The sequence below is a fragment of the Antrostomus carolinensis genome, unplaced genomic scaffold (genome assembly GCF_000700745.2).
Source record: "Antrostomus carolinensis isolate BGI_N321 unplaced genomic scaffold, ASM70074v2 scaffold28706, whole genome shotgun sequence".
Classification (NCBI taxonomy): Eukaryota; Metazoa; Chordata; class Aves; order Caprimulgiformes; family Caprimulgidae; genus Antrostomus; species Antrostomus carolinensis.
The window spans coordinates 61403-80916 of record NW_010322966.1 but is presented as its reverse complement, the minus strand read 5'-3'; the positions used below and the strand labels follow the sequence as shown (position 1 = coordinate 80916).

General features: G+C 38.5%; 1 protein-coding gene across 2 annotated transcripts; it reads left to right on the top strand.

Annotated features, from left to right (window-relative positions):
• Nucleotides 1-1812: 1812 nt before the first annotated feature.
• Nucleotides 1813-17613, top strand: LOC104526874 (calcineurin-binding protein cabin-1-like). 2 transcript variants are annotated; one of them, XM_010170448.1, is made up of 4 exons: nucleotides 1813-2100; nucleotides 13579-13743; nucleotides 15508-15734; nucleotides 16225-17613. In XM_010170448.1, exons 1-4 carry the CDS (start codon nucleotides 2082-2084, stop codon nucleotides 16366-16368), a joined length of 555 nt encoding a protein of 184 aa, XP_010168750.1. In that variant the 5' UTR covers nucleotides 1813-2081; the 3' UTR covers nucleotides 16369-17613. The 2 variants fall into 2 exon arrangements, with proteins under 2 accessions (XP_010168750.1, XP_010168751.1); XM_010170449.2 differs by lacking the exon at nucleotides 1813-2100 and adding an exon at nucleotides 9763-9843 and having other exon boundaries at nucleotides 16225-16610.
• The last annotated feature ends 1901 nt before the right edge of the window (nucleotides 17614-19514 follow it).

The window sequence follows — 19514 nt, the reverse complement described above, 5'->3', positions numbered from 1 at the left end:
CAGGAATTACTCCATGATGATGTGCTGCTTCTCTCACTAATCATTTTTCTTCTGAGTACCATCCAAATATTGCTGAGTTACTTTCCAAATGTTCTCTTTCTGTCTGTGGAAGTAGCTGTGCATTTTTATAGAAATACAGTTTGAAGTGCAGATATATTTTTGACAAATACGTACCTCACTAGTAGTACCTGCATGTATTTCTGCTGAAAAAAATTTGGATGCAATACAAGCACAGAAATTTCAGTTTCTACATAATGTATTAGGTAAGTTAATGAAGTGCGTGGATGTGAAGGGTTTTCCCTCTAAATCACAGCTGAAAACATTTCCTCTAGTGATGTCACTTCTGGCTTAAGGCTTTCTTCTGCAGTTAAATTTCCTTTGGGTTTGTGTCATCCCATTTATGCATCTTGAGACATTTAGTTTTGGAACTGATGCTTTCAGAAGCAGAATAGACCTTTTTGGATCCAATATGGTAATTGTTATGATTATAGCTGCTATATTTTATTTTTTGTGTGCACATGATGTCTGACAGGTTTTAACTGTATGCTTTTTAGAGACTGATTAATCAAGTTCAGGAACTTTAAAAATACATTCCACCAATTATTTTTTTTAAACAATGTACTTGTGTGCTTTCCATCTTTGAATTTTAAATATGTAATTTCTCCAGCTGAAACTTACTCTGTTCTCTGAGTGAAATTCTGCTGACTTTTCTGGCATTGTAATAAATCTTTGGTTATCTAGGATATTAGGGCCCAATTTGATTTTACATTTGACATCAGAACTCTTTATTTCTATTTCAAACACTCAGACTCTATCACCATGGTTAAAATGAGTTTTTCTTCCTGGTACAGGTATGAGAGGTAGAGGTATGAGACAGACAATTAAACAGTTGAGGATTCCATTCAGCCATACCTTTTATGGTTCAATAAGTCTCCATTAAATGAAGACTGTAAAGAGCATGAAATAAATGCATTCTGTGGCCTCACAGGCAAGAATACTTTATGTGGTGGCTGATAAAAATTATAGAGAAGATACTCATTTTATGGGTACTTTGTTCCTTTCTTTGGTGAATTTATGTCACCCTTCTACCTTATAATTAACAACACTGCATTAAATTCTTAGCTCTGGCTTTGGAGAAGAGCATCACTCTTGGTGCCACTGTTATATCTGCAAAGGCAACAGATCTTCCAGAGCATTCTTCCAAGCTGGACACCATTGTTACTCAGTTACTGGAAATTTGTAATTTGGGGTTAGGCTGGTCACTTATTTTGCAAGCAAAGATATTTTTCTGCTTTCTCCATTTCTTCTCACATCATTCACTAAGAATAATTTCTTTTAATAATTTGCACATTCTCTTAAAGCACTGCAGATCTGTTTCTTCAGGTCAAGGGTTTGTCAACATATTTTTTAAATGAAAGAAATGTGTCTGTTCACAAGAGTTTGTAATTCTTGATTAATAATTGAGTTCAGGAAAGTATGTTATGTTGTGAGGGATTTGTTAAATAAAGAATTGTAAATATGAATATCTGTTCATAGTTTGATAAATATATTGTAAAGAACAGAAAAATAATCTGTAAAGGAGAAAGATTTCTTTATAATAGTGATTGATTTTTATACTTGCTTTAGAGAGAGTGTTTTGTGTTTACAAAATTGGTACTGCCTGCAGTTGTCACTGAAGCAATTACACCCGTTGCCCCTTGTCCTACCATTGGTACTGCCTGCAGTTGTCACTGAAGCAGGTAGCATATGCAGAATTACTGGCGTGTATTTTCTCACTGTCTCTGCCTGCCCTGTTTCGGTTTATGTAGTCCACGGGAGAAACACCCACAACCCCAAAGCATACAAAGGACAACAGAGAGAGCTTCTTCCCAGTAACACCAGCCACACTGCATCCTACCCCAGTGAATCCAGACACTGTGACTCCGGAAAATCTCCTGAGACTGAACGATCTGCATTCCAAATCCAAACCAGCCTCTTCCTCTTCATCCTCCTCGTCCTCAGCATCTTCAGTACCTGCATCCCAGGAGTCACACAAGGACACTGAGCATCTCCGGAGTCAAAATGCAGAGACTGCTCCCAGCATGAGTGATCTCACACGTGGTAAGTCTCGGGGAGACACAACGTTTTGGCCCTCTCTAACTGGTTTACCAGGGCCACGTGGTGAGTCAGTGCCTGTATTCTAACTCTGGCCCATTTTGTGATCACTAAACCACATTCAAAAGGCTACACAAACACAGATTTTTGTCTTGGTCCTGAATTGGGCACATCTACATAATTAATATGTATTTTAATTACTGGAGATTTAAAAGAGTGACTGCTGTCTGTGTAACTTGCACGTGAAATCATGGAATAGCAGCCTAAAAATAGTCTTGTTTAAAATAGAGAATTTAAGTCTCTGGTAGCATAAAAACATTTGTTTTATTTTCTTCAAAGAGGTAAGGATCTAGTTCTTTCAAATAACTTAAATCTTTTAAAAATTAGAGGTGATTGCAGTTGAAATAAACTGGTGGACAGCCTACGTCTGACTCACAAGTGCCTGATTAACATAATTAGATGCATAGCTATCATTGCCCTCTCTGTGTGTGTGGAGATGCATCACACTGTGAAAATTCCAAGCTAGGAGCTTTACATGGTTCGTAAAGTTAGTGTATCATCACTACTACTTTTCACATTTGAGAAAAGACACATCTGGTGGGACTGGAATGTTGAGAATATATTATTTATAGCCCTCGTACGGCTGTGTGCAAGGTTAGAGTACAGAAAGTGATTGTAGAAACAGAACAAGTGTTATTTATTCTATAGCACGATTGTGTGATTTGTTTAGGACTGTGTTACGTATTTGGTCATATGCAGTTTGTCTAGATGAGGAAAGAATTCAATGAGAATGCTGTCTTTCTTTATGCTGTCGTGGCAGACTGGCTTGTTAGCAGTAGTCAAAATCACTGTGCAAGGCAGCACTGATCCACTTTGGGGAATGAAGTAAGATTAGACCCAATTTCAAACTTGGGTGCCCAAAAGAGAGAGTTGTGCTGCTTTGTGGGACACTGCACACGTTAAGGCAGCAGAGCACCTGCCATAGCCTGTACTTTCTTGCAACCTTATCAGGAACACTGTCTGAAAAAGCATCTGCTGCTGCTTTCGCTCACTTCATCTGTTCACGAGCTTGGGCCCTGATGCTACTCACAAAATGCCACAGACAAATGTGTAAGAGCCCAGGTAAGGTTATGAATGAACCATATACATACAGGTATTGTAAAAAGTGACAGATGAGGATGCAGTGGAAATAGTGCCCAAATTTGTGAGACTTAATGGTTCATAGTATTAATTAATAATGAATAGACTGATCTAGTCTGGAAAGTTTCGTTGTGACTTTCTTAAATGTTGATTTGTATACTTCTGGTATTTAATTTCTTTCCGTATATAATCAGCCTTGCCATCTGAATGCATATAATCATCAGAAGTCATCAGCAATGAAGAGCAAATTAGGGAGAAATCAGTTTTCCCAATTTGCTAGTGTCTGAGTACAGGACAAAATTGAAATTTAGCATCCAATATTGGCAGTTGTATTATAGTAATCTGATTTTCCTTTTTCACAAATCCAAGGAGAAGATTGTTTTGGGAGGGGGAATGATAAGGAAGGAATGGCTTAGTCAATGTGCAAACCATGTTTGTTATTGTCCTTATGAAGCTAAAGAATGGAGTTGCATGGTGTCATAAGATACCTTGGCAGGCTTGTTCAACAGGGAGTAATTCAGGTTTGTGCTTAGACAACAGGGGACAAAAAAAAAAGACTCCTCTGTGAAGTTGCTGTACACTTACGAGGACTATTAGGAATGACAGTGCAGATAAGAACTCACGCATTCTTTTGGTTTTCAAACAAATCTCACAAGCATTACTGATGTGCTTTCCTCTCTGCAGTTTCCCAGGCCACTTTGCAGTGGTTGGAACCTTTATTTTAATCTTCTGCCTTCTAGACTTTGTTAAGTTGTGAAGTTACACGTTCCTTATTCTTTCATGCTTTCTATACATCATCTTGGTTGAAGGAGAGGCAAGGGTTAGCTGCCAGAATTACACTCCTGAAACTGTCTGAAGATCAAGAGGCTCTGTCTGCAGAGCTCTCGTTCCAGTGCTGAAGGCACGCATTGTATCTGGTTTTCTGGCTCTCAGACCTACCTGACAGGTCATTTCTCTAGTTGAGAGAGACACCAATTACTGCTGTGTCCTTTCCTTTTCTTTTTAATTCTCCTACCTCCGTATCCACCTCCTCTGAAAAGAATTATTAAAAATTCTGTTGTAACCCTTTTTCATCTGCCTTCCACTAGCTCTGTTTCTGTAAAAACTCCTCCCATTTTTAATGTTTTCATCTTTTTTGTCTCTTGTCACCTCCTCCTGTATGCATTTGTTCATGTGAAAATATTCCACGTCAGAGAGTATTAGCTGCTGTAGTCTTCTGTGACTTCACCCAGAAAAAGGAATGGCTTTCCAAGCAATGTTGATGCTATGCCACTAATTTCTTGTGTAAATATTTTAGTGAGATTCTGTCTAGTACATGACTAACTGGTACAGAATACAGTGTGATGAAGTCCAGCAGCAAAGTGATGATAGTGGTAGTTTCAGCACAAGACCTTCCTGCATTTAGACATAAGTGAACATGGGACTACTAGCATTTGCGGCTCAGCCTAAAATTATCTCTGGGGAAACTAAAATAGGACAATTATGATGATCCCTCTCCAGCCTGTCACGCTGTTTCAGGATGATACTATTATAAATTGCTGAAAAATCCTGACGTTTTCTTCATTGCTGTCCTTGTTCTAATGATGATTCTTACAGGAGAACATTCACATCTGAGTTTTGATACCAAGAGAAGGCTTAAAGAATTATTTAAAGTTACGTGATTTGCTTAAAGCCAGCTACTTATCAAAATGGAATATAAAATTGGAGTAGAAGAGTAATGCTCCTTGCCCCCCCACCCTTAAATTTATATCGATTTGAGGCCTAAGCATTTCAATATAAAACCAAGAAGATCATGATATAGCTGTCCAAATTTAGAACTTCAGAGCTAAGGAAGACAATTCTTTCTGTATTGTGCGGGAAGTTGCACTCCAGAAACCATGTGAATATCCTGCTGTAATTTCACATGCTTGTTACTTAGGCACAACAGGGCAAGGAGAGGAGTAAATGTATTTCAACCTGTAGAACTTTCAGACTTGCAGAAGCACAAGAAAATAAATGTAAGTGAGGATATTTGCGTGGAAAGGTAAGTAGCGCTGTTGTAATAGTGAGCAGTGAAGTTAAATTGTGTGCAGGCAGCAGCAGACTCCCTAAAAGACAGATGTTCACAATGAAGTGAGTTTTGAAGGTGTAAGTCCTGGCAATTCAATAATGATGTTGTAGGATGGCAGTTCATCCTGTAGGCTTTTAACTGGCTGTCAGAGCCATAAGAGTACTTCTAGGTGTAGAGCATCTTCTCTCAGAAGTCTGCAGCCTTATTTTAACAACTGATACATGACCTTAGGTTGATACTGAGTTCTCAGAAGACTAGAACAGTTTATGTAAGGGAGAGGGAAATACTGCAAAGAATTTGTCAACTCTAATTTTGCCTTGACAGCATCAGTCTTCGTATTAAAACAGTGCATGGCACAAGGGTTCACCTTGATTCCTCATGGTTTCTAGATATCCAGACATCAGCAGACATCAACAATCCCTGTTTTATTTTAATGAAATAATGGAGATTTGTAGACTGTCAGATTTAGTTGAGTTTAGCCATGTACTGATCTCAGTGTCTTCTGAGTTTACTTGTCATAAACTTCTAAAGACAAAACATGGATTTTAAGAGCCTGTAATTCAGTGTACTGAAAACTTTCTGCTTACACAAAATGACCCAAAGTATTTGGCCCTCTTGACCATGCCTTATTTTAACTATGGATTTCAATTCAAACTTTCAAGTACTTTTTAAGTGACTGGAAGTAGTAACATTCAACCCTCCTAATCGCAATTAATGTCTTACCATGTTTTTTCTCCTGAATTAGTAATCGTGCTTTAGAGCACAGAGTTGTTCTCAACAGGTGGCTCAAAAAAAAGCTGAAACACAGAAGAGGTTAGAATGGCCAAGGATCTGTGGCCTCAAGTGATCCCTCATCATATTGCTGGGGTTATCAACCTGGCATGAGGGTTCTCTTTTAAATACACATGTTCTTCTACTCTGTTTTCTTGTGTTGCTGGTATGCAACTTACTTTCATGACTTTCTCCTTCATTTCCCATGTTGACTTGTCCTGGTTTTTGGTAGCTGTCTTCCTCAAGTTCCCAAAGCTGATTTCCTGCAGGGCTGTAATAACTCTTCTTTAAAAACTTGTAATCTCCACACCTTCTGTACTGTCCTAGGGTAGAAGCTCCTAGTACCTGTTAGTGACTGCCAGTCACTAATAGAAATCATGCTGGCTGCCTTCAGCTAGCTCTGCATTTGCTCTCTCTGATCTCTTGCTGCTTCAGCTTCCTTGGCATTGGTATTTTCACTTCCCCTTGTCTGATCTCGCTTTTCATGAAGCTTTTTATTTTTCACAATGGGTGCACTCTGAAAACAACTTCACTGCTGAATGTCAGCAGGGGGGTTCCTGTTTGTGAATGACTTCTTAATTCCCTTTTGCCTTGTGCTTAGATGGTACCAGTCAGTCGTGTCTTTTCCTCTTCCTTTGGAAATACACTGATTTGCTTTGCTATTGCAAACAATTCATTCCAGAAGACTTTTTCACTATGTTTAATGTCTATTTCCGATCTTTAATCTTCAAATTTCTTAAGTTTTATTTATTCAATCCAGCACTGCAGAAGATCCTTTGAAATTAGAACTGTAATTGTTTTTATGTACCCATGTTGGATCAGTAAGAAAAATAGGACAGAACAGCAGCTTCCCAGCTGTGGTCTGTGAGGTACATAGCCAGGGGTTTAGTGCAGGCTGCGTAGGTTTGTGGTCCAAGAGGCTCTCCAGCCCAATGCACCCTTAGATCCCCCTGAAAATCCCAGGGGCTCACTGGCCTATGGATATCTTCCACTAATGGAACACATCTCTGGAGACCTTTTGTAAAAAGATTTGTAAAAGAACATGGTAATGATGCTATACTGTTACAATATGGTTTGCTTTCACTAGTTTTAGATTACTGTCAGCAGCATAAGATCTACATATATTCCTGCATAAATGAAGGCTGAGGAGACATCTCGTTGTAAGCCTGCTGCACAGGTATTACCTTACTTATGGAGTTCTTAGAAAATTGTGAGGTGTCATTATAAGTCTTTTAAGAGATTTTTTCTAACAGCTTTTGCTAATTTGCATTATGCTTAGCTGGCTGTCAGGCCAAAGAAGGATGTAATACTGACAGAGGCAGAAAGTCCTTACAACATTCATTAGATAACTAGTACATCAAATTCAGAAGCAGTGGACTGCAAATGAGTGACTGTTACTATCCACAGGTGCTACTATGTGATGCTCTCCAGATGATGTGTGCTTACTGAGCCAGATATTAAACCACAAATATCGTATAGCTGTATTCTTATAATGCAATTTCAAAGTTCATGTGGATGAAGATCGGACTGTTGTCTTTTTGATCTAGGCCCGTATTTTTTTTTTAATTTAAGTTTTGTTTTGATTTGTTGTTTTGTTTTGTTTTTAAAGAGAGAAAAACTTAGTATTGAACTTCAGGACTTTTTTTTACCACCTCACATGCCAGCTTTCTGCACCTCTAGGAAACTTGGTAGTGGCAGGATATCTTTTTGGACACAGGAACTCCACTGTCTCTGCTGTTAGACTAGCCCCAGCGTGGCTGTTACAGGGACCTGGTAGCTTAGGAGTTACTATGGGCCAGGGACTGTTTCCAGGAGGCACTTTCAGAGCAACCATCTGTTAGAAGTTTTACTTGCAATAGTGTTGGTCTGTGACAGCTGACCTCAGCATTAGGAAGCAGTTTGGGGTATGTCTGTCATAATTGTACAGTAGACTCTCTGTTCAGGACCCTGATGATAAATACAGCAGTAAGCTGTGTTACTACAGTGCTCACTTCTGTTCACCAGACTGCCCGAATGTCTTTCATTTCAGGGGGAAGTAGAACTTGAGTTCTGAAGCTTTTCACCTCCAAAATTACCCTGATGCTTAATTTTTAACACATGGGTTTGTGTGTCAGCTTTGAATGTAATTTCCTGAATTTGGCATTTCAAGTCAAGTACATGTTTTTACAGCTATGACTTTGGTACTGTTTTTTTAGAAATAAATTTTATGGCAGGATATTTGGAATGAATGTAGAGAAAGAAAATGTGTAAGGAAAGGGTACTGAGTATACTACCGCATGTCATGATGATCTGAATAGTCTTACTGGCTGCTGTAGTGCAGTATCCCATGGCAGATACGATTTGAGGGCTAATGCTCCCATTATTTCTGTAGGTCAGCATCCTTATCGAACTGTGTTCAGCTGAACCAACCTGTGTTCCACTGCAGGCTTTCTGTTGACATAGTAGCACAGTGTATGAGGAAACTCTGAGCTCCTTCAATTTCAAGCTTTCCGTGGCCTTTGCAACTGCTGCATGGGGAAAAAAGCTGTATTAATTCCCAGCACTCTGGAGGGTGAGGCGAATGGAATACTGAAAATTAATTGTTTTCACATTAGCACTATTTTTTTGGAAATGTGGTAAGATATTTACTCCACTGTGTCAGGGAGCAAATGATCAGACCCATTTCAATCACCATGAAGAAAGAAATGGAATAATAATATCTACCTTGTATGGTAAATAAGTAACAGTCAGTTCTGTGAACAATTGCATATGCTGTGAGAGGCCATTAAAGTATAAAGTAAACCAGTTGTTACTGGGACTAGTGAAGTATTTCTTAGTGCCTGCAGGTGCACAGGATTCAGTCCTAACTCTTTTGAAGTGGTTAGAAGGCAAGTTGGTACAGATTTGCTAAATCATAGTAATGTATTTTCAGGTATTTTGTCTTGACATACAGAACTGCTGGGGAAGGCATTTTGCAGAGGGATGAAGGCAAGTGGTGCAAGTGCTTTATTTAAGCACTTGAAGCTGTTGTCTGTTAATTTCTCCAAGCATACACTTTTGAAATCATGTTAGTATTCTGTCCTGGAGTTCAAAGCTCAGCTTCTTCCATTTTCCTATAAAGAAATGGTGTTTTGTGCCTGCACTCTAAGTTGCTTGTATCCTTTAAAATATCTGTGCTATAATACTGCAAACGGCTTCTGTCAGAAACTGGAAAACATTTTTTCCAGGTGCTAGTCACATTTTCTGGGCTTGTCTTTCAGTTGTCATGTAATAGGTTTAGTGCATGACTAAAGGATTTTCTGAAATTCCACATAAAATGTTTTATAACACTGTAATGTTAATGTTTCTTATACCTGACAGCATGATGAACTCAGATGATTAAGTGTGCAGTGCAGTGCAGAGAGTACCAGAGCAGCTGTTTACTGGTTACAGTCCTACTGCTTTTAAACTTTCTCCACATCTGCAAATTGCCAAGTGAATATTTTTGACGGTGTTATTTTTCATTTTCTGCACATCAGAATAGCAAAGTAAATTGTCTCAGTGTAAGAACGACTGCAGGAGTTGTATAATCTGTATGTTTATAGTGTGTGGATATATGTATATAGTGTATTCTCTGTATAAAGAGAGACCGAGAGAGAGAATATTAACTGTGATGAAGTCATGAACCCAGGCGCCCGCTATAGGCATCTGCAAACACTGGTTACCCTGGCAACAAGTGGAAAGAGGTTGGAGAGGAAAGCTGGAGTAGGTTGTTGCATTGAATTGTTTTCAGCTTGTTTCTTCCTCACTAAGCAGGGAGATGTTGAAAGGTATGATGTCCCTCTTTCTATGTGTATACTATTTTATATGTATTTAGACAGTTGTTGGGAAAGGGAAGGCTAAAAAAAAATATTTGTAGTTCAGCTTGACTGGAGATGAACTTTTCAATGTAACTAACATTATGCATTGCAAATCTGTGGTTTTTTCTATGTGCTTAATTTTTGTGTGTTGTGTTGTAAGGTGAGAGTGCTAAATGGATCTCCAGAGCACACAGTATTTGTCCCATCTTTAGCCTGGAGACAAGTGACTCTTGCATATTACGTCTTCAGAAACTGATTTTATTTTAAACTGGGTTTGCAGAGCTAATGTTTGAAAACCTGCCAGGCCAGTACAAGTACCGGGTATTACCAAAAGATTTTTTAACTGATTCTAAATCTGCGTTCCTGAACACCTTCAGAATGTGCTGTACCTATATTCTTGTGCTGTTGCACTTGTGCAGAATATTGTGGCTCGTAAGTTAGTGGAGTCTTTACTTCCCTGGGGAAAGTTTTTATTAGAAAAACTAGGACATTATGTTCAGGGCTATAACAGCCTCTTCCACAAGACAAATATCAAGATATTCTCTTCAGAAATCTGGTTTAGACAAATAATAGGAGATCCAACTGTGTGTTTCTTCTTGATTATACTTCTCTCTTTTGCCCTTTTCATCTGTAATGAAAAAAGATGTAATATCTATCTGTGCACTGTATTAAAGTATAAATTATGATATATAAACCTGAAACAACTGATTCTTGTCAATCTCAATTTTAAAAAATAAGTGGTTCATTAACTTTATTTTTAACTTAGAAATAATGCCACTCAAGTGACTATTAAAATTAAAAAAAAAAAAATGCACAGTCCTAAAAGAATAAAGTGTGTGACCCAGTCAGGGAATAGATTTTAGTCACTATGTATTTGATGCCTCTGACGGCAAGGGACTGATTAACAGACAGTGGTTCTTGATTTCTCATGTAATGAAAAACACAGCCTCAGAAAATATTAACAAGTGTTGTTTCCAGAAGTGCAGCAGTAGAAATACACACTTAGTGTGTCAGACTCCTACCCTTTCATTTCCATTCACTTCTACATGAAAAAGGGCTGACACATAATTTTATTCAAACTGAATCTAATTTTACTACACTATAAAACTGGATCTTCAAAACTAACAAACCCAAATATGATACAGAAGATGCTTATGAGTATGCTGATTGCTCATAAAAGAGCACAGACTGATAGCAGTCTTGCAGCATCTTCCTAGAAATAAGCTTTTGTCAGTGGGGCATAATTTAGTTAAAGTACAGCAAATCAGCTTAAGCAATGATACATCTTACAATTAATCAAAGATTATAATCAGCATAAGAGGTAGAGTTTTGTCGTTAAACAATAATGGAAATCAGAACTCTTATTCTGAATGGTCAGCTAATAAGTCTAATGTAATTTAGCAGGTGAGTAGATACAAAACTGTTATCAGTTAGCAGTATAGTTCAGGCTGTGGATTTGCAGTTTATTTGTATATAGTATTGTATCTGCTAAGTTATTTACTGGTTTTGTATTCTTGGTTACTAAGTGGGTAAGAAAGATTCTGTTAGTACTTACCCTAAGACTGTGAGTTTGGAGTGTTGGAGTAAAAAAGGAGTTGACTCCTTAGCTGTCTTATAGGGAGATCTTCTGAAATAATCATTTTCATCTGGATTTTCTTCAAATGTTGATGTAACGTTTCTATCTTTTGATCAAGTGTCTTGTAGCCATTTCAGTGTGGGAGTCTTCTGGGTTTAGACTACAGCTTATCATCAGACGCTAGCAATGTAATGGGATACGTGTTCGTTGGCCTCGGGCCACGTTAGGGCTGATCCTTCTTTGTAAAGTCTCTTGTACCTTGTCAGCATGTGGTTAAATCGTACGTGTGTCTGGTCTAAAGGGCAGACAGCTACACAGAATGATCCTTCAGCTATCCTCTGCTGCTTAAGCAGGGAAACAATGAATTATCATTTTCCTAGTCAGGATTCCTGTAGTTTAAGTATTCCCTTCTGTGTTGTTTTTAAGCTGATTTGGTCTATTAATGCAATATATGTATAGATACAACTAATTTTCCTACTTCCAATGCTATATTTTGAAATATCCATAGAAAAATGTGCAAGAGAGTGCTGAGAGTGAGAACTACATTCTTCTGCATTAGACCTTTCCATTTTGTGCTTGATAGTGAGTGGAACATCACAGAACAGAAGCTGCCTGTGATTTGTGCTGTAGTGTGTGACCTTTCCTTTTCGGGAGCTATTGGAGAATTCTCTACAAGCAAACTGATTTATCCTAAGGCTTATATTGGCTGTCAGCTACAAGTTTAGATGATGGGTTCTTTTCTTTACCAGTGAAACTTAGTGGATGAAAGAACTTACAGCCTGCTTTGGTAAGCCTTTTTTTGTACAAATTATTCAAGAACCCTAGAAAAGCTAATTCATTTTAAAAGTTGCATCTTTCAAACTGCCTTGATCTGACTTTTACCAAGCTGTTGAGCTGTAATGTTGTCTTAAGCATTTTCTGCGAGAGGAACTCTTGTACAGGAGAATATTACCATGGTAAATTCCAAGTTCTTCTCTACATTGATGATGACAGAGAAGTGTTTTCAACACTTGAGAGGGTGGCAGTGTTTTTTCCAATGAGGAAAAGTTGAAATATATAATCCTTTTTAAGATATCATACTGTCAAAATCCTAAACTAATTTAGAGCATGAACATATAGAAGAATCTTAGAACAAGTTAGACTGTGAATATACATTGCATATTCTGGTCTGTGGTAGCTGCCTGTGCACACCTTAGCCTGTGTAAATATAAGGTCATTCATATTAGACTAGATGGCTCTTTGTTTTTGAAGGATATCTTCATTTTTATCCGAGACTAAGAGCTTGTTTGTGTGTCTATGGCCTTGAAAGGCTAGCTGCTGTTTCAGTCTGCCCTTCCCAGAAAGGGTATCAGTAGCTCTCAGTAGTTCAGTGAAAATCACTCCTGTTATATGTACAATATGCAGCTCAATGTGCAAGAAAACTGGTTCAACACTGCATTCATTTAAAAGCAGATACAGCTGGTATGCAATAAAGAGATTGTACACACACAGAGACATGGATTCTGAGTTAGAAACATCTCAAGTTCTGGAATAGCAGAAGGTGGGAATTTTAGACTAATATGTTTATAGAGGTGCAGTGGACACATTGGTGAAAAGTGGGCATTTAGTATAACTTGATATTGATTTAGAAAAAACCCAGATTTGGCCATGTTACTGGATGTTCAGAGTAATTAATCTTGCTTACTGGTAAGCTGCACTTCAGTGTAGCGTGTACCTGTGGTTTCAGATCAGAGAGGGACCCATCAATCACAGCTGGCTCATTATTAAGGGTGATGGATTTTCCTCTGCATGTGTGTCAGGTGCTTCAACCCTCACATCTCCAAGGAGAATGGTCAGTTGCATGTGTTTCTTGCAGATGTGCAGAGATAACAAAATATCATACACAAGAATTTTTTCTTACACTTTTTAAACAGCATTTACTGAGTTTGAATTGGTCGCACCAGGTATGAAAATGTTAGTATTGCCTTCTTAGCTTGCCAATATTTAGTTTCACTCAGTCATGTATGGTTTAGAAATAGAGCAAGGGTTAAAAAAAAAAACAACCTAGTTAGTTAGACAGCTAAAGGATTGAGTCTTAGGAGAGAGATCAGGATGTCTCTTAATCTGTGAATTATATTTCATTAATAAAGAGGAAGAAGAGCTTGAAGTGCCTTTGGAGGGGCTTGGATTTCAGCAGCAGGAGTCACGGCTTTGTCAGCAGATGAAAATGGCCACTGTTGCGCCATCGCCAGAGCCTGTTTGCTGGCAAGTGGAATCAGTGACCAGCACAAATTCAGGACATGTTTGTACCCAAGGTAGGAGCTTTCTATGCTTCAAAAATTCTGCAGATCAGTCTGTAGGGCTTGATTGGATGGTTGTGAAGCGTATTCCTCAGTTTCTCTGCCTGCCTTCCAGTCAAGTATTCCAGTGCTTAGAGGTCGGGGAAAGTGCCTTGTTGTCCCTTAATGGTTATTCTTTTTGGTGCATGACTCATTTGCTAAATACCACAGCAGCAAAGCCAAATAAGAGCCCTCCCAATACCAGGCTGTCATGCTATGTAGTTTGTGCATCTTTTGAAGTAAATGTTTTCTTTAAAATGAAATCTTATATGGGGCAATATGACAACACTTTGGATGACACTACTGGAATATTTAGCAGAAGGAAACGATTTTTCACAGAACTTGACTCACTCTCTCTGAGTACACATAAAACCCAGCATTACAGCAGTTAAGGCTTTCTATCCCTCCTCTGCCCCCTTCCCAAGAGAAGTAGGAGATGGTGTTTTAATTGAAAAAATTTAAAACTTGGTATTTCAGGCAGGCATAATCTAAACCTTCATGTTTTGAGGTATCTTGTTTTTCCTTATTTGTGAGAGGCAGATAATCCTGTGTCTGATTACTGCAGCATCTCTGGTACTCTGCTCTGAAATGATCGGCTGCCCATGGAGACGGGTCACTGACCTTGATGGAAAGCCATGCCTCATCTGTTGTGGCAGTTCTTAACATTCTTGTGTACAGTTGAGGACATAAAATTCAATTTTACATCCCTTAATAGTTGATTCTACTGCTGGTTGTTTTCAGGACAGCATCAGGAAGCTTGCATTTTATTTTGCTGTGTTTAAGTGGCCTTGTCAGTTCCAGAAATCTGCAAGAGATGGATTTGAGAAGACTGAGTCTGAAAAAATGTATATGAGCACGTCAGTATTACCAGTCTGAGATAGACTCTGGTGCTTTCATTTATATAACTTAATGAAATAGTTTTGACTCCATATGAAGCAGCATTATTAGTAAGAAATCAAGAAATCCCTTTTAACAGATTATCAGTTTTTCACATGAAGGCATTGTCTTCTACTGATTATTGGTGTGTATATATTATTTTGTAATGTGATAGTGCCTAAGGAAGGGCCAGATCCCTCTTTACTTCATGAGGTGAGCCCCATCTGAGCAAGTTCACATGTAAAGACCACAAGCTGAGACACTTGGAAGTATGTGGAAATTATGCTAACTTGTGTGGCAGACAGTGGCGTGAGCACACCGAGGAGGTTTTTAGGGCAGGATTTGAGGAGAGTAATGAGTACATTTTGGCAGGTGTTACCATATATTTTTCTTAAATTGTTGAGGAGTTACTATTTCAGTAATTAAAGAGGCAATGCTATGGTGGAGGAAATTAAGGCTGATAAGTAAAGTGAAGTAGCTTTATTTGTTGCATTACAGAATGTTGAGGCAGTTAGAGAGTGCAAAGATAAGATGATTGCACCTGAAACAAGTGGGAAAATTGTGTTTGTAGTAGCCTTCTAACCAGATGTGGATGGGTCAGTGCTATTCTGCCACTTGTCCTGCTTGGTCAGACTGAGTTTCTGCTGTCCAGTAAGATTTTTTTTTTTAATTATTACTGGTTTCCAGTTGTTATTATAGAATCTTGAGGCATTTTCTTTTTCTGTTTCTGAGCCTTAATTAAAGCAAGGCTTGAAGAAAGGCCTTTTGAGCCAGCCATATGTCTTAACAATTAACTGTTCCCTCTTTGACATCGGAAATCCTAGATGGCTTCCTAACATGCTTTTCTTATTATTTTCCATTTAGCCTCCAGTTCCAAGCCTGAACTCAGCTCCAGTTCACAGACTTTGGGAAGTCAGCAGAACAAGACAGATGGCACCCGAGTTAAAACTCGCATTCTGCCCAACATGCCAAAGCTTTTCATACCTTCATCTGTCACCAAATTTCCACCTGAGATCACTGTCACTCCACCCACTCCCACCCTCCTTTCTCCAAAGGGCAGCATTTCAGAAGAGACCAAGCAAAAATTAAAGGTAATAAAAGGGAAACAGTAAGTTTTTAGATTGTTTTTATTTTGATTCTCCCATCAGTAAAATACTTGTATGAAAGGAGCAACAGTTCCTGTCCCCAGTTCATAACCAGAGATAGAATAAGTGGTGGAAGAAGACGCTAGGTGTTACCAGCAGGGCCAGTTTTAAAGGACTGGTGAAGTACTGGCTGTGGGTGAAATCATAGCTATCCTTACCCCTTTTCTGAGGGAATTAGAAAGAATTACAAAAATTGGGTGAGGGAGCTAGTGCAGCCATTGCAATTCTTAGGTTAGTGGAAGCTACCAGAATATTAACGGTGCAGAAGCCTACTGGTACGTGTTATGTTGTTTCACATTAGGATGCCGTATCTTTCGTAGAAGTAAGAGAGCTATTGAATGTGGAGGAATAGCAACCAGGAGGCTTTTATCCCTTTGATCATGGGTTTATCCTGACTATTTAGCAATATATTCTCTCTCTCTCTTTTTGGGATCAGTCTGCTATTTTGTCTGCTCAGTCTGCAGCGAATGTAAAGAAGGAGAGCCTTTGTCAGCCAGCTTTGGAAATCTTAGAGACCTCGAGCCAGGAGTCCTCACTGGAAAGTGATACTGATGAAGATGATGACTACATGGACATATGAATGAATTCTGGCCATCATCAACACCAACCATATAACCATTCTTCTTGTTGCCAGCTTCTCTGGCAGTTGAGACATCTTCGTTGGCATTACTCTCCATTTAATCTGCATCATTGTGTTCTTCACTTTCATTGCCTTTGTTATCACCACTACCACTGGTATTGCCTTCAAAATCTTCGCCATTCTCCCCATCATGGTGCTTGACGGAAAGAATGATTGTTTACCAGGCAGTTAATTAATTTGGACCATGCTGTCACCTTTAACTTCAGTAAACACAAGGATGTTCTTGAGCTGCAATTCATATCTCTCTGCTGTTCCTGCTTCTTCAAACCAGAGCCTTGGGAGTCACTCCAGTAGCTCTTTTCTATAGCATTTTTCTCCTTTATTTGTCTTTTTGCATTTTCCTCACTAGTTTTCTCCCAGTAACTCAGCAACCTAATGTCTGTCTAGCCATGCCACGATTAGTCCAGCAGCTCCTTTTAAGGTGAATGGAGTAGGAAAAAATTGCTGAGCTGGTAGAGATTTTAATTGCATCAAGAAGGTCTGTGGCTTTGTTGTGCAGCAAGAAGGGTGAGCTGCGAGTCTGTCAGCTCCTTGGCACGGCTGGGTGCTTTGTTGGAATTTGACTCAGTGACAATAGGCAAAGAACCAGCTTTTCCAGGCAGACAGAGAGGTTGGCCTCTTGTTTGTGCTCATTTCACACCAACGTATGAGGTCCAGCAAAAATGATATACCTGAATGTTGGCTTACAGAACTGATCTTTCCAGAATTGTCTTACAGTCCTTTCTCTTCTGATGCCTTGGACAAGCATTTTGAACTGGGGGCTAGATGATATTTTTATGGTGGTATTGAAAAAACTTGAAAGATTTCAGTACCATTTCAGTAATGTCTGTTTTTTACAGAATGACATGAAAAGGTGTTTTTTATCTATCTGCAGAGGGACTGCTCACAGTTATTTATATGAGAAAATAATGGTAACAAAGATCCTTTTTTTTTTTTTTCTACTAAATGTTAACTTTGTAAAATAATGCAAACCATGCAAAAAAAAAAAGTAGCGCTATATATACACATGTGTGTGCCCACACACATATATATATGTGTATATACATATATATATATGTATGTATATGAAAAATGAAAATGCATACAGCTTGCAATGTCGGATTTCTTTGTGTTTGGGGGAGGTGGTTTTCTGTAAAATGCAGAGCTTTGTATAAACTTGTTTTTTTTTCTAATAAAGTTGAAATGTACTGTTGTGTCTGTTTGTCTGAGAGGGCAAGGTGCCATCCTTCTGGGAAAATACTGCTCCTCCCTTCCTTTTATTTCTTGGATAAGAAGGTAGTGGAGGAAGTGGGGCGGGGGGAAGCCTCTTGCTTTTCTGAAAACTGCCAGAGCTCTTAGGATGGGTTTGGTCTTGTATAACCCTGTGTTGCCAAGATTGTATGCAACGGGTTCCCTTCCCCATTGAGATGTGATCTGAATTCTTTTTCACCTATCTGAGTATCTTTGAATGCTGATGAACAACATAAGGGGTAGGATAGCTCATTGTGAAAAGGATCACATGGAATAGTTGGCTGTACAAATTAGCATTTAATCCACTGTTACAGTAATCACTATCAATCACTGTAAGAACGGCGAATGGACTCTGGTTAAAAAGAAGCAGCATCAAGCTTTGTATTGCAAATTTATTCTTGTATTCTGGGTTATTTTGAACAAAATGTAATTTGTAAACAAGTGAGCATGTCTATTTTGAATGTATTAGCAACTGTGTGTGTAACTTGTTCTCTTACTACAAGTGGTAGGTGAGCTGGATGCAACTGACGTGGAGAAGATCAGGTAACTGAATGGTAAAAGCTCTTTTCAATAGTATGTTTTCAGTGTTTACTCTTTAATTTGATGTAAGCTATTATAAATACAGTTATAGCGTACTATATAGTCATTAACTGGTAATAGGCTAAGGTAGCTTTAGATAATGATATTTATCTTTTTAAAAGACAGCATAGGAAAATATAAATCAGCTTCTTATGAGAAGTGGAACACACCTTGGAGGTTGTAGTTCTAAATAGAGCTGTTTCACCCAAATAGAGTAGACTTGTAGGCTTTTTGGGTGATGTAAATTCTTAAATGTATGGCTAACTTTAAGATCACATTTAAGTTCTTAAATCTGCACTTCTAACATGGGTTTGATGTTTGAAGGCAGAGCATTTGATTTTCTTAATTGAATTTGGTCACTGAAAATGGTTGGTTTCCTTTGGTATTCCTTGGCATTAGGCATTTTGCTGTTGTGTTGTGTGCTGTTTTTTTTTCTTCCCTCCAGAGCTTGCTAAAATACCTGATCTTGAGCTTTCTTTTGACTGCTAGTCCTGCTTTTTGAGGATTTAATTTTTTGCTGGTTAAGGAAAGCTAGAACAGTAAGTACAACTGTTCCTGTCAGCAAAGAGAGCTGAACTTTGCTGATCTGCTCTAAACTAGTTTTAATCTTCAAATTACACAACTGTGCAACTTATTTTATACTATATTCAAAACTCTTACCTGTTTTCCCCTTTTTTTTTCTTTTTTAATCTATGATCTTTTATTTACATTGTGTTCTCAAGTGGCTTGAGGGCTTTCTCTCAAGCTCAGGAAATTATTGAGACTGAACTACATGGGCCACCTCCTTCAAATCCTGCCCTTCTGCTAATGACTAAACAGTGTGTTGCTCAGCTGTGGGCATCTTCCACAATGGATAATACTGCTGATGTACGTGGAAGAAGCTGTTCTTCTATATGTGTGACATCGTCTCTCCGTAAGTACAGTGTATGTAGTTCTTCAGTTCAGGAAGCCATTGAAGATGCCAAGATCACTGAATGCATTTACATACAATATTGGTCTGAGTCACTATCCCTAGGGGTGATTGGAGCAAGAACTTCATATCCTTACAAACAGAAGTCTTCACTTAGTATGGCATCTTCTGAAGCCTGGCAATATAATTTTGTGGAATTTTCAAAAATAAAAAAGCATTATGGTAAAACTACAGTTAGCTATTAGTTTACTTGAAGTAATTTATTTAATTTCAGTCTAATCCTATTTGTAATAGCTTGAAATCTGAGTATAGGCAAGGTCCAGCTTAACCAACTCCCCCCCTTTTGGAGTTGCATAGCAAACGTGAA

Coding starts and splice junctions, on each gene's coding strand:
- LOC104526874 (XM_010170448.1), top strand. Junction 13,744..15,507: donor AGGACATGTTTGTACCCAAG/GTAGGAGCTTTC, acceptor TTTTCCATTTAG/CCTCCAGTTCCAAGCCTGAA. Junction 15,735..16,224: donor AGACCAAGCAAAAATTAAAG/GTAATAAAAGGG, acceptor TTTTGGGATCAG/TCTGCTATTTTGTCTGCTCA.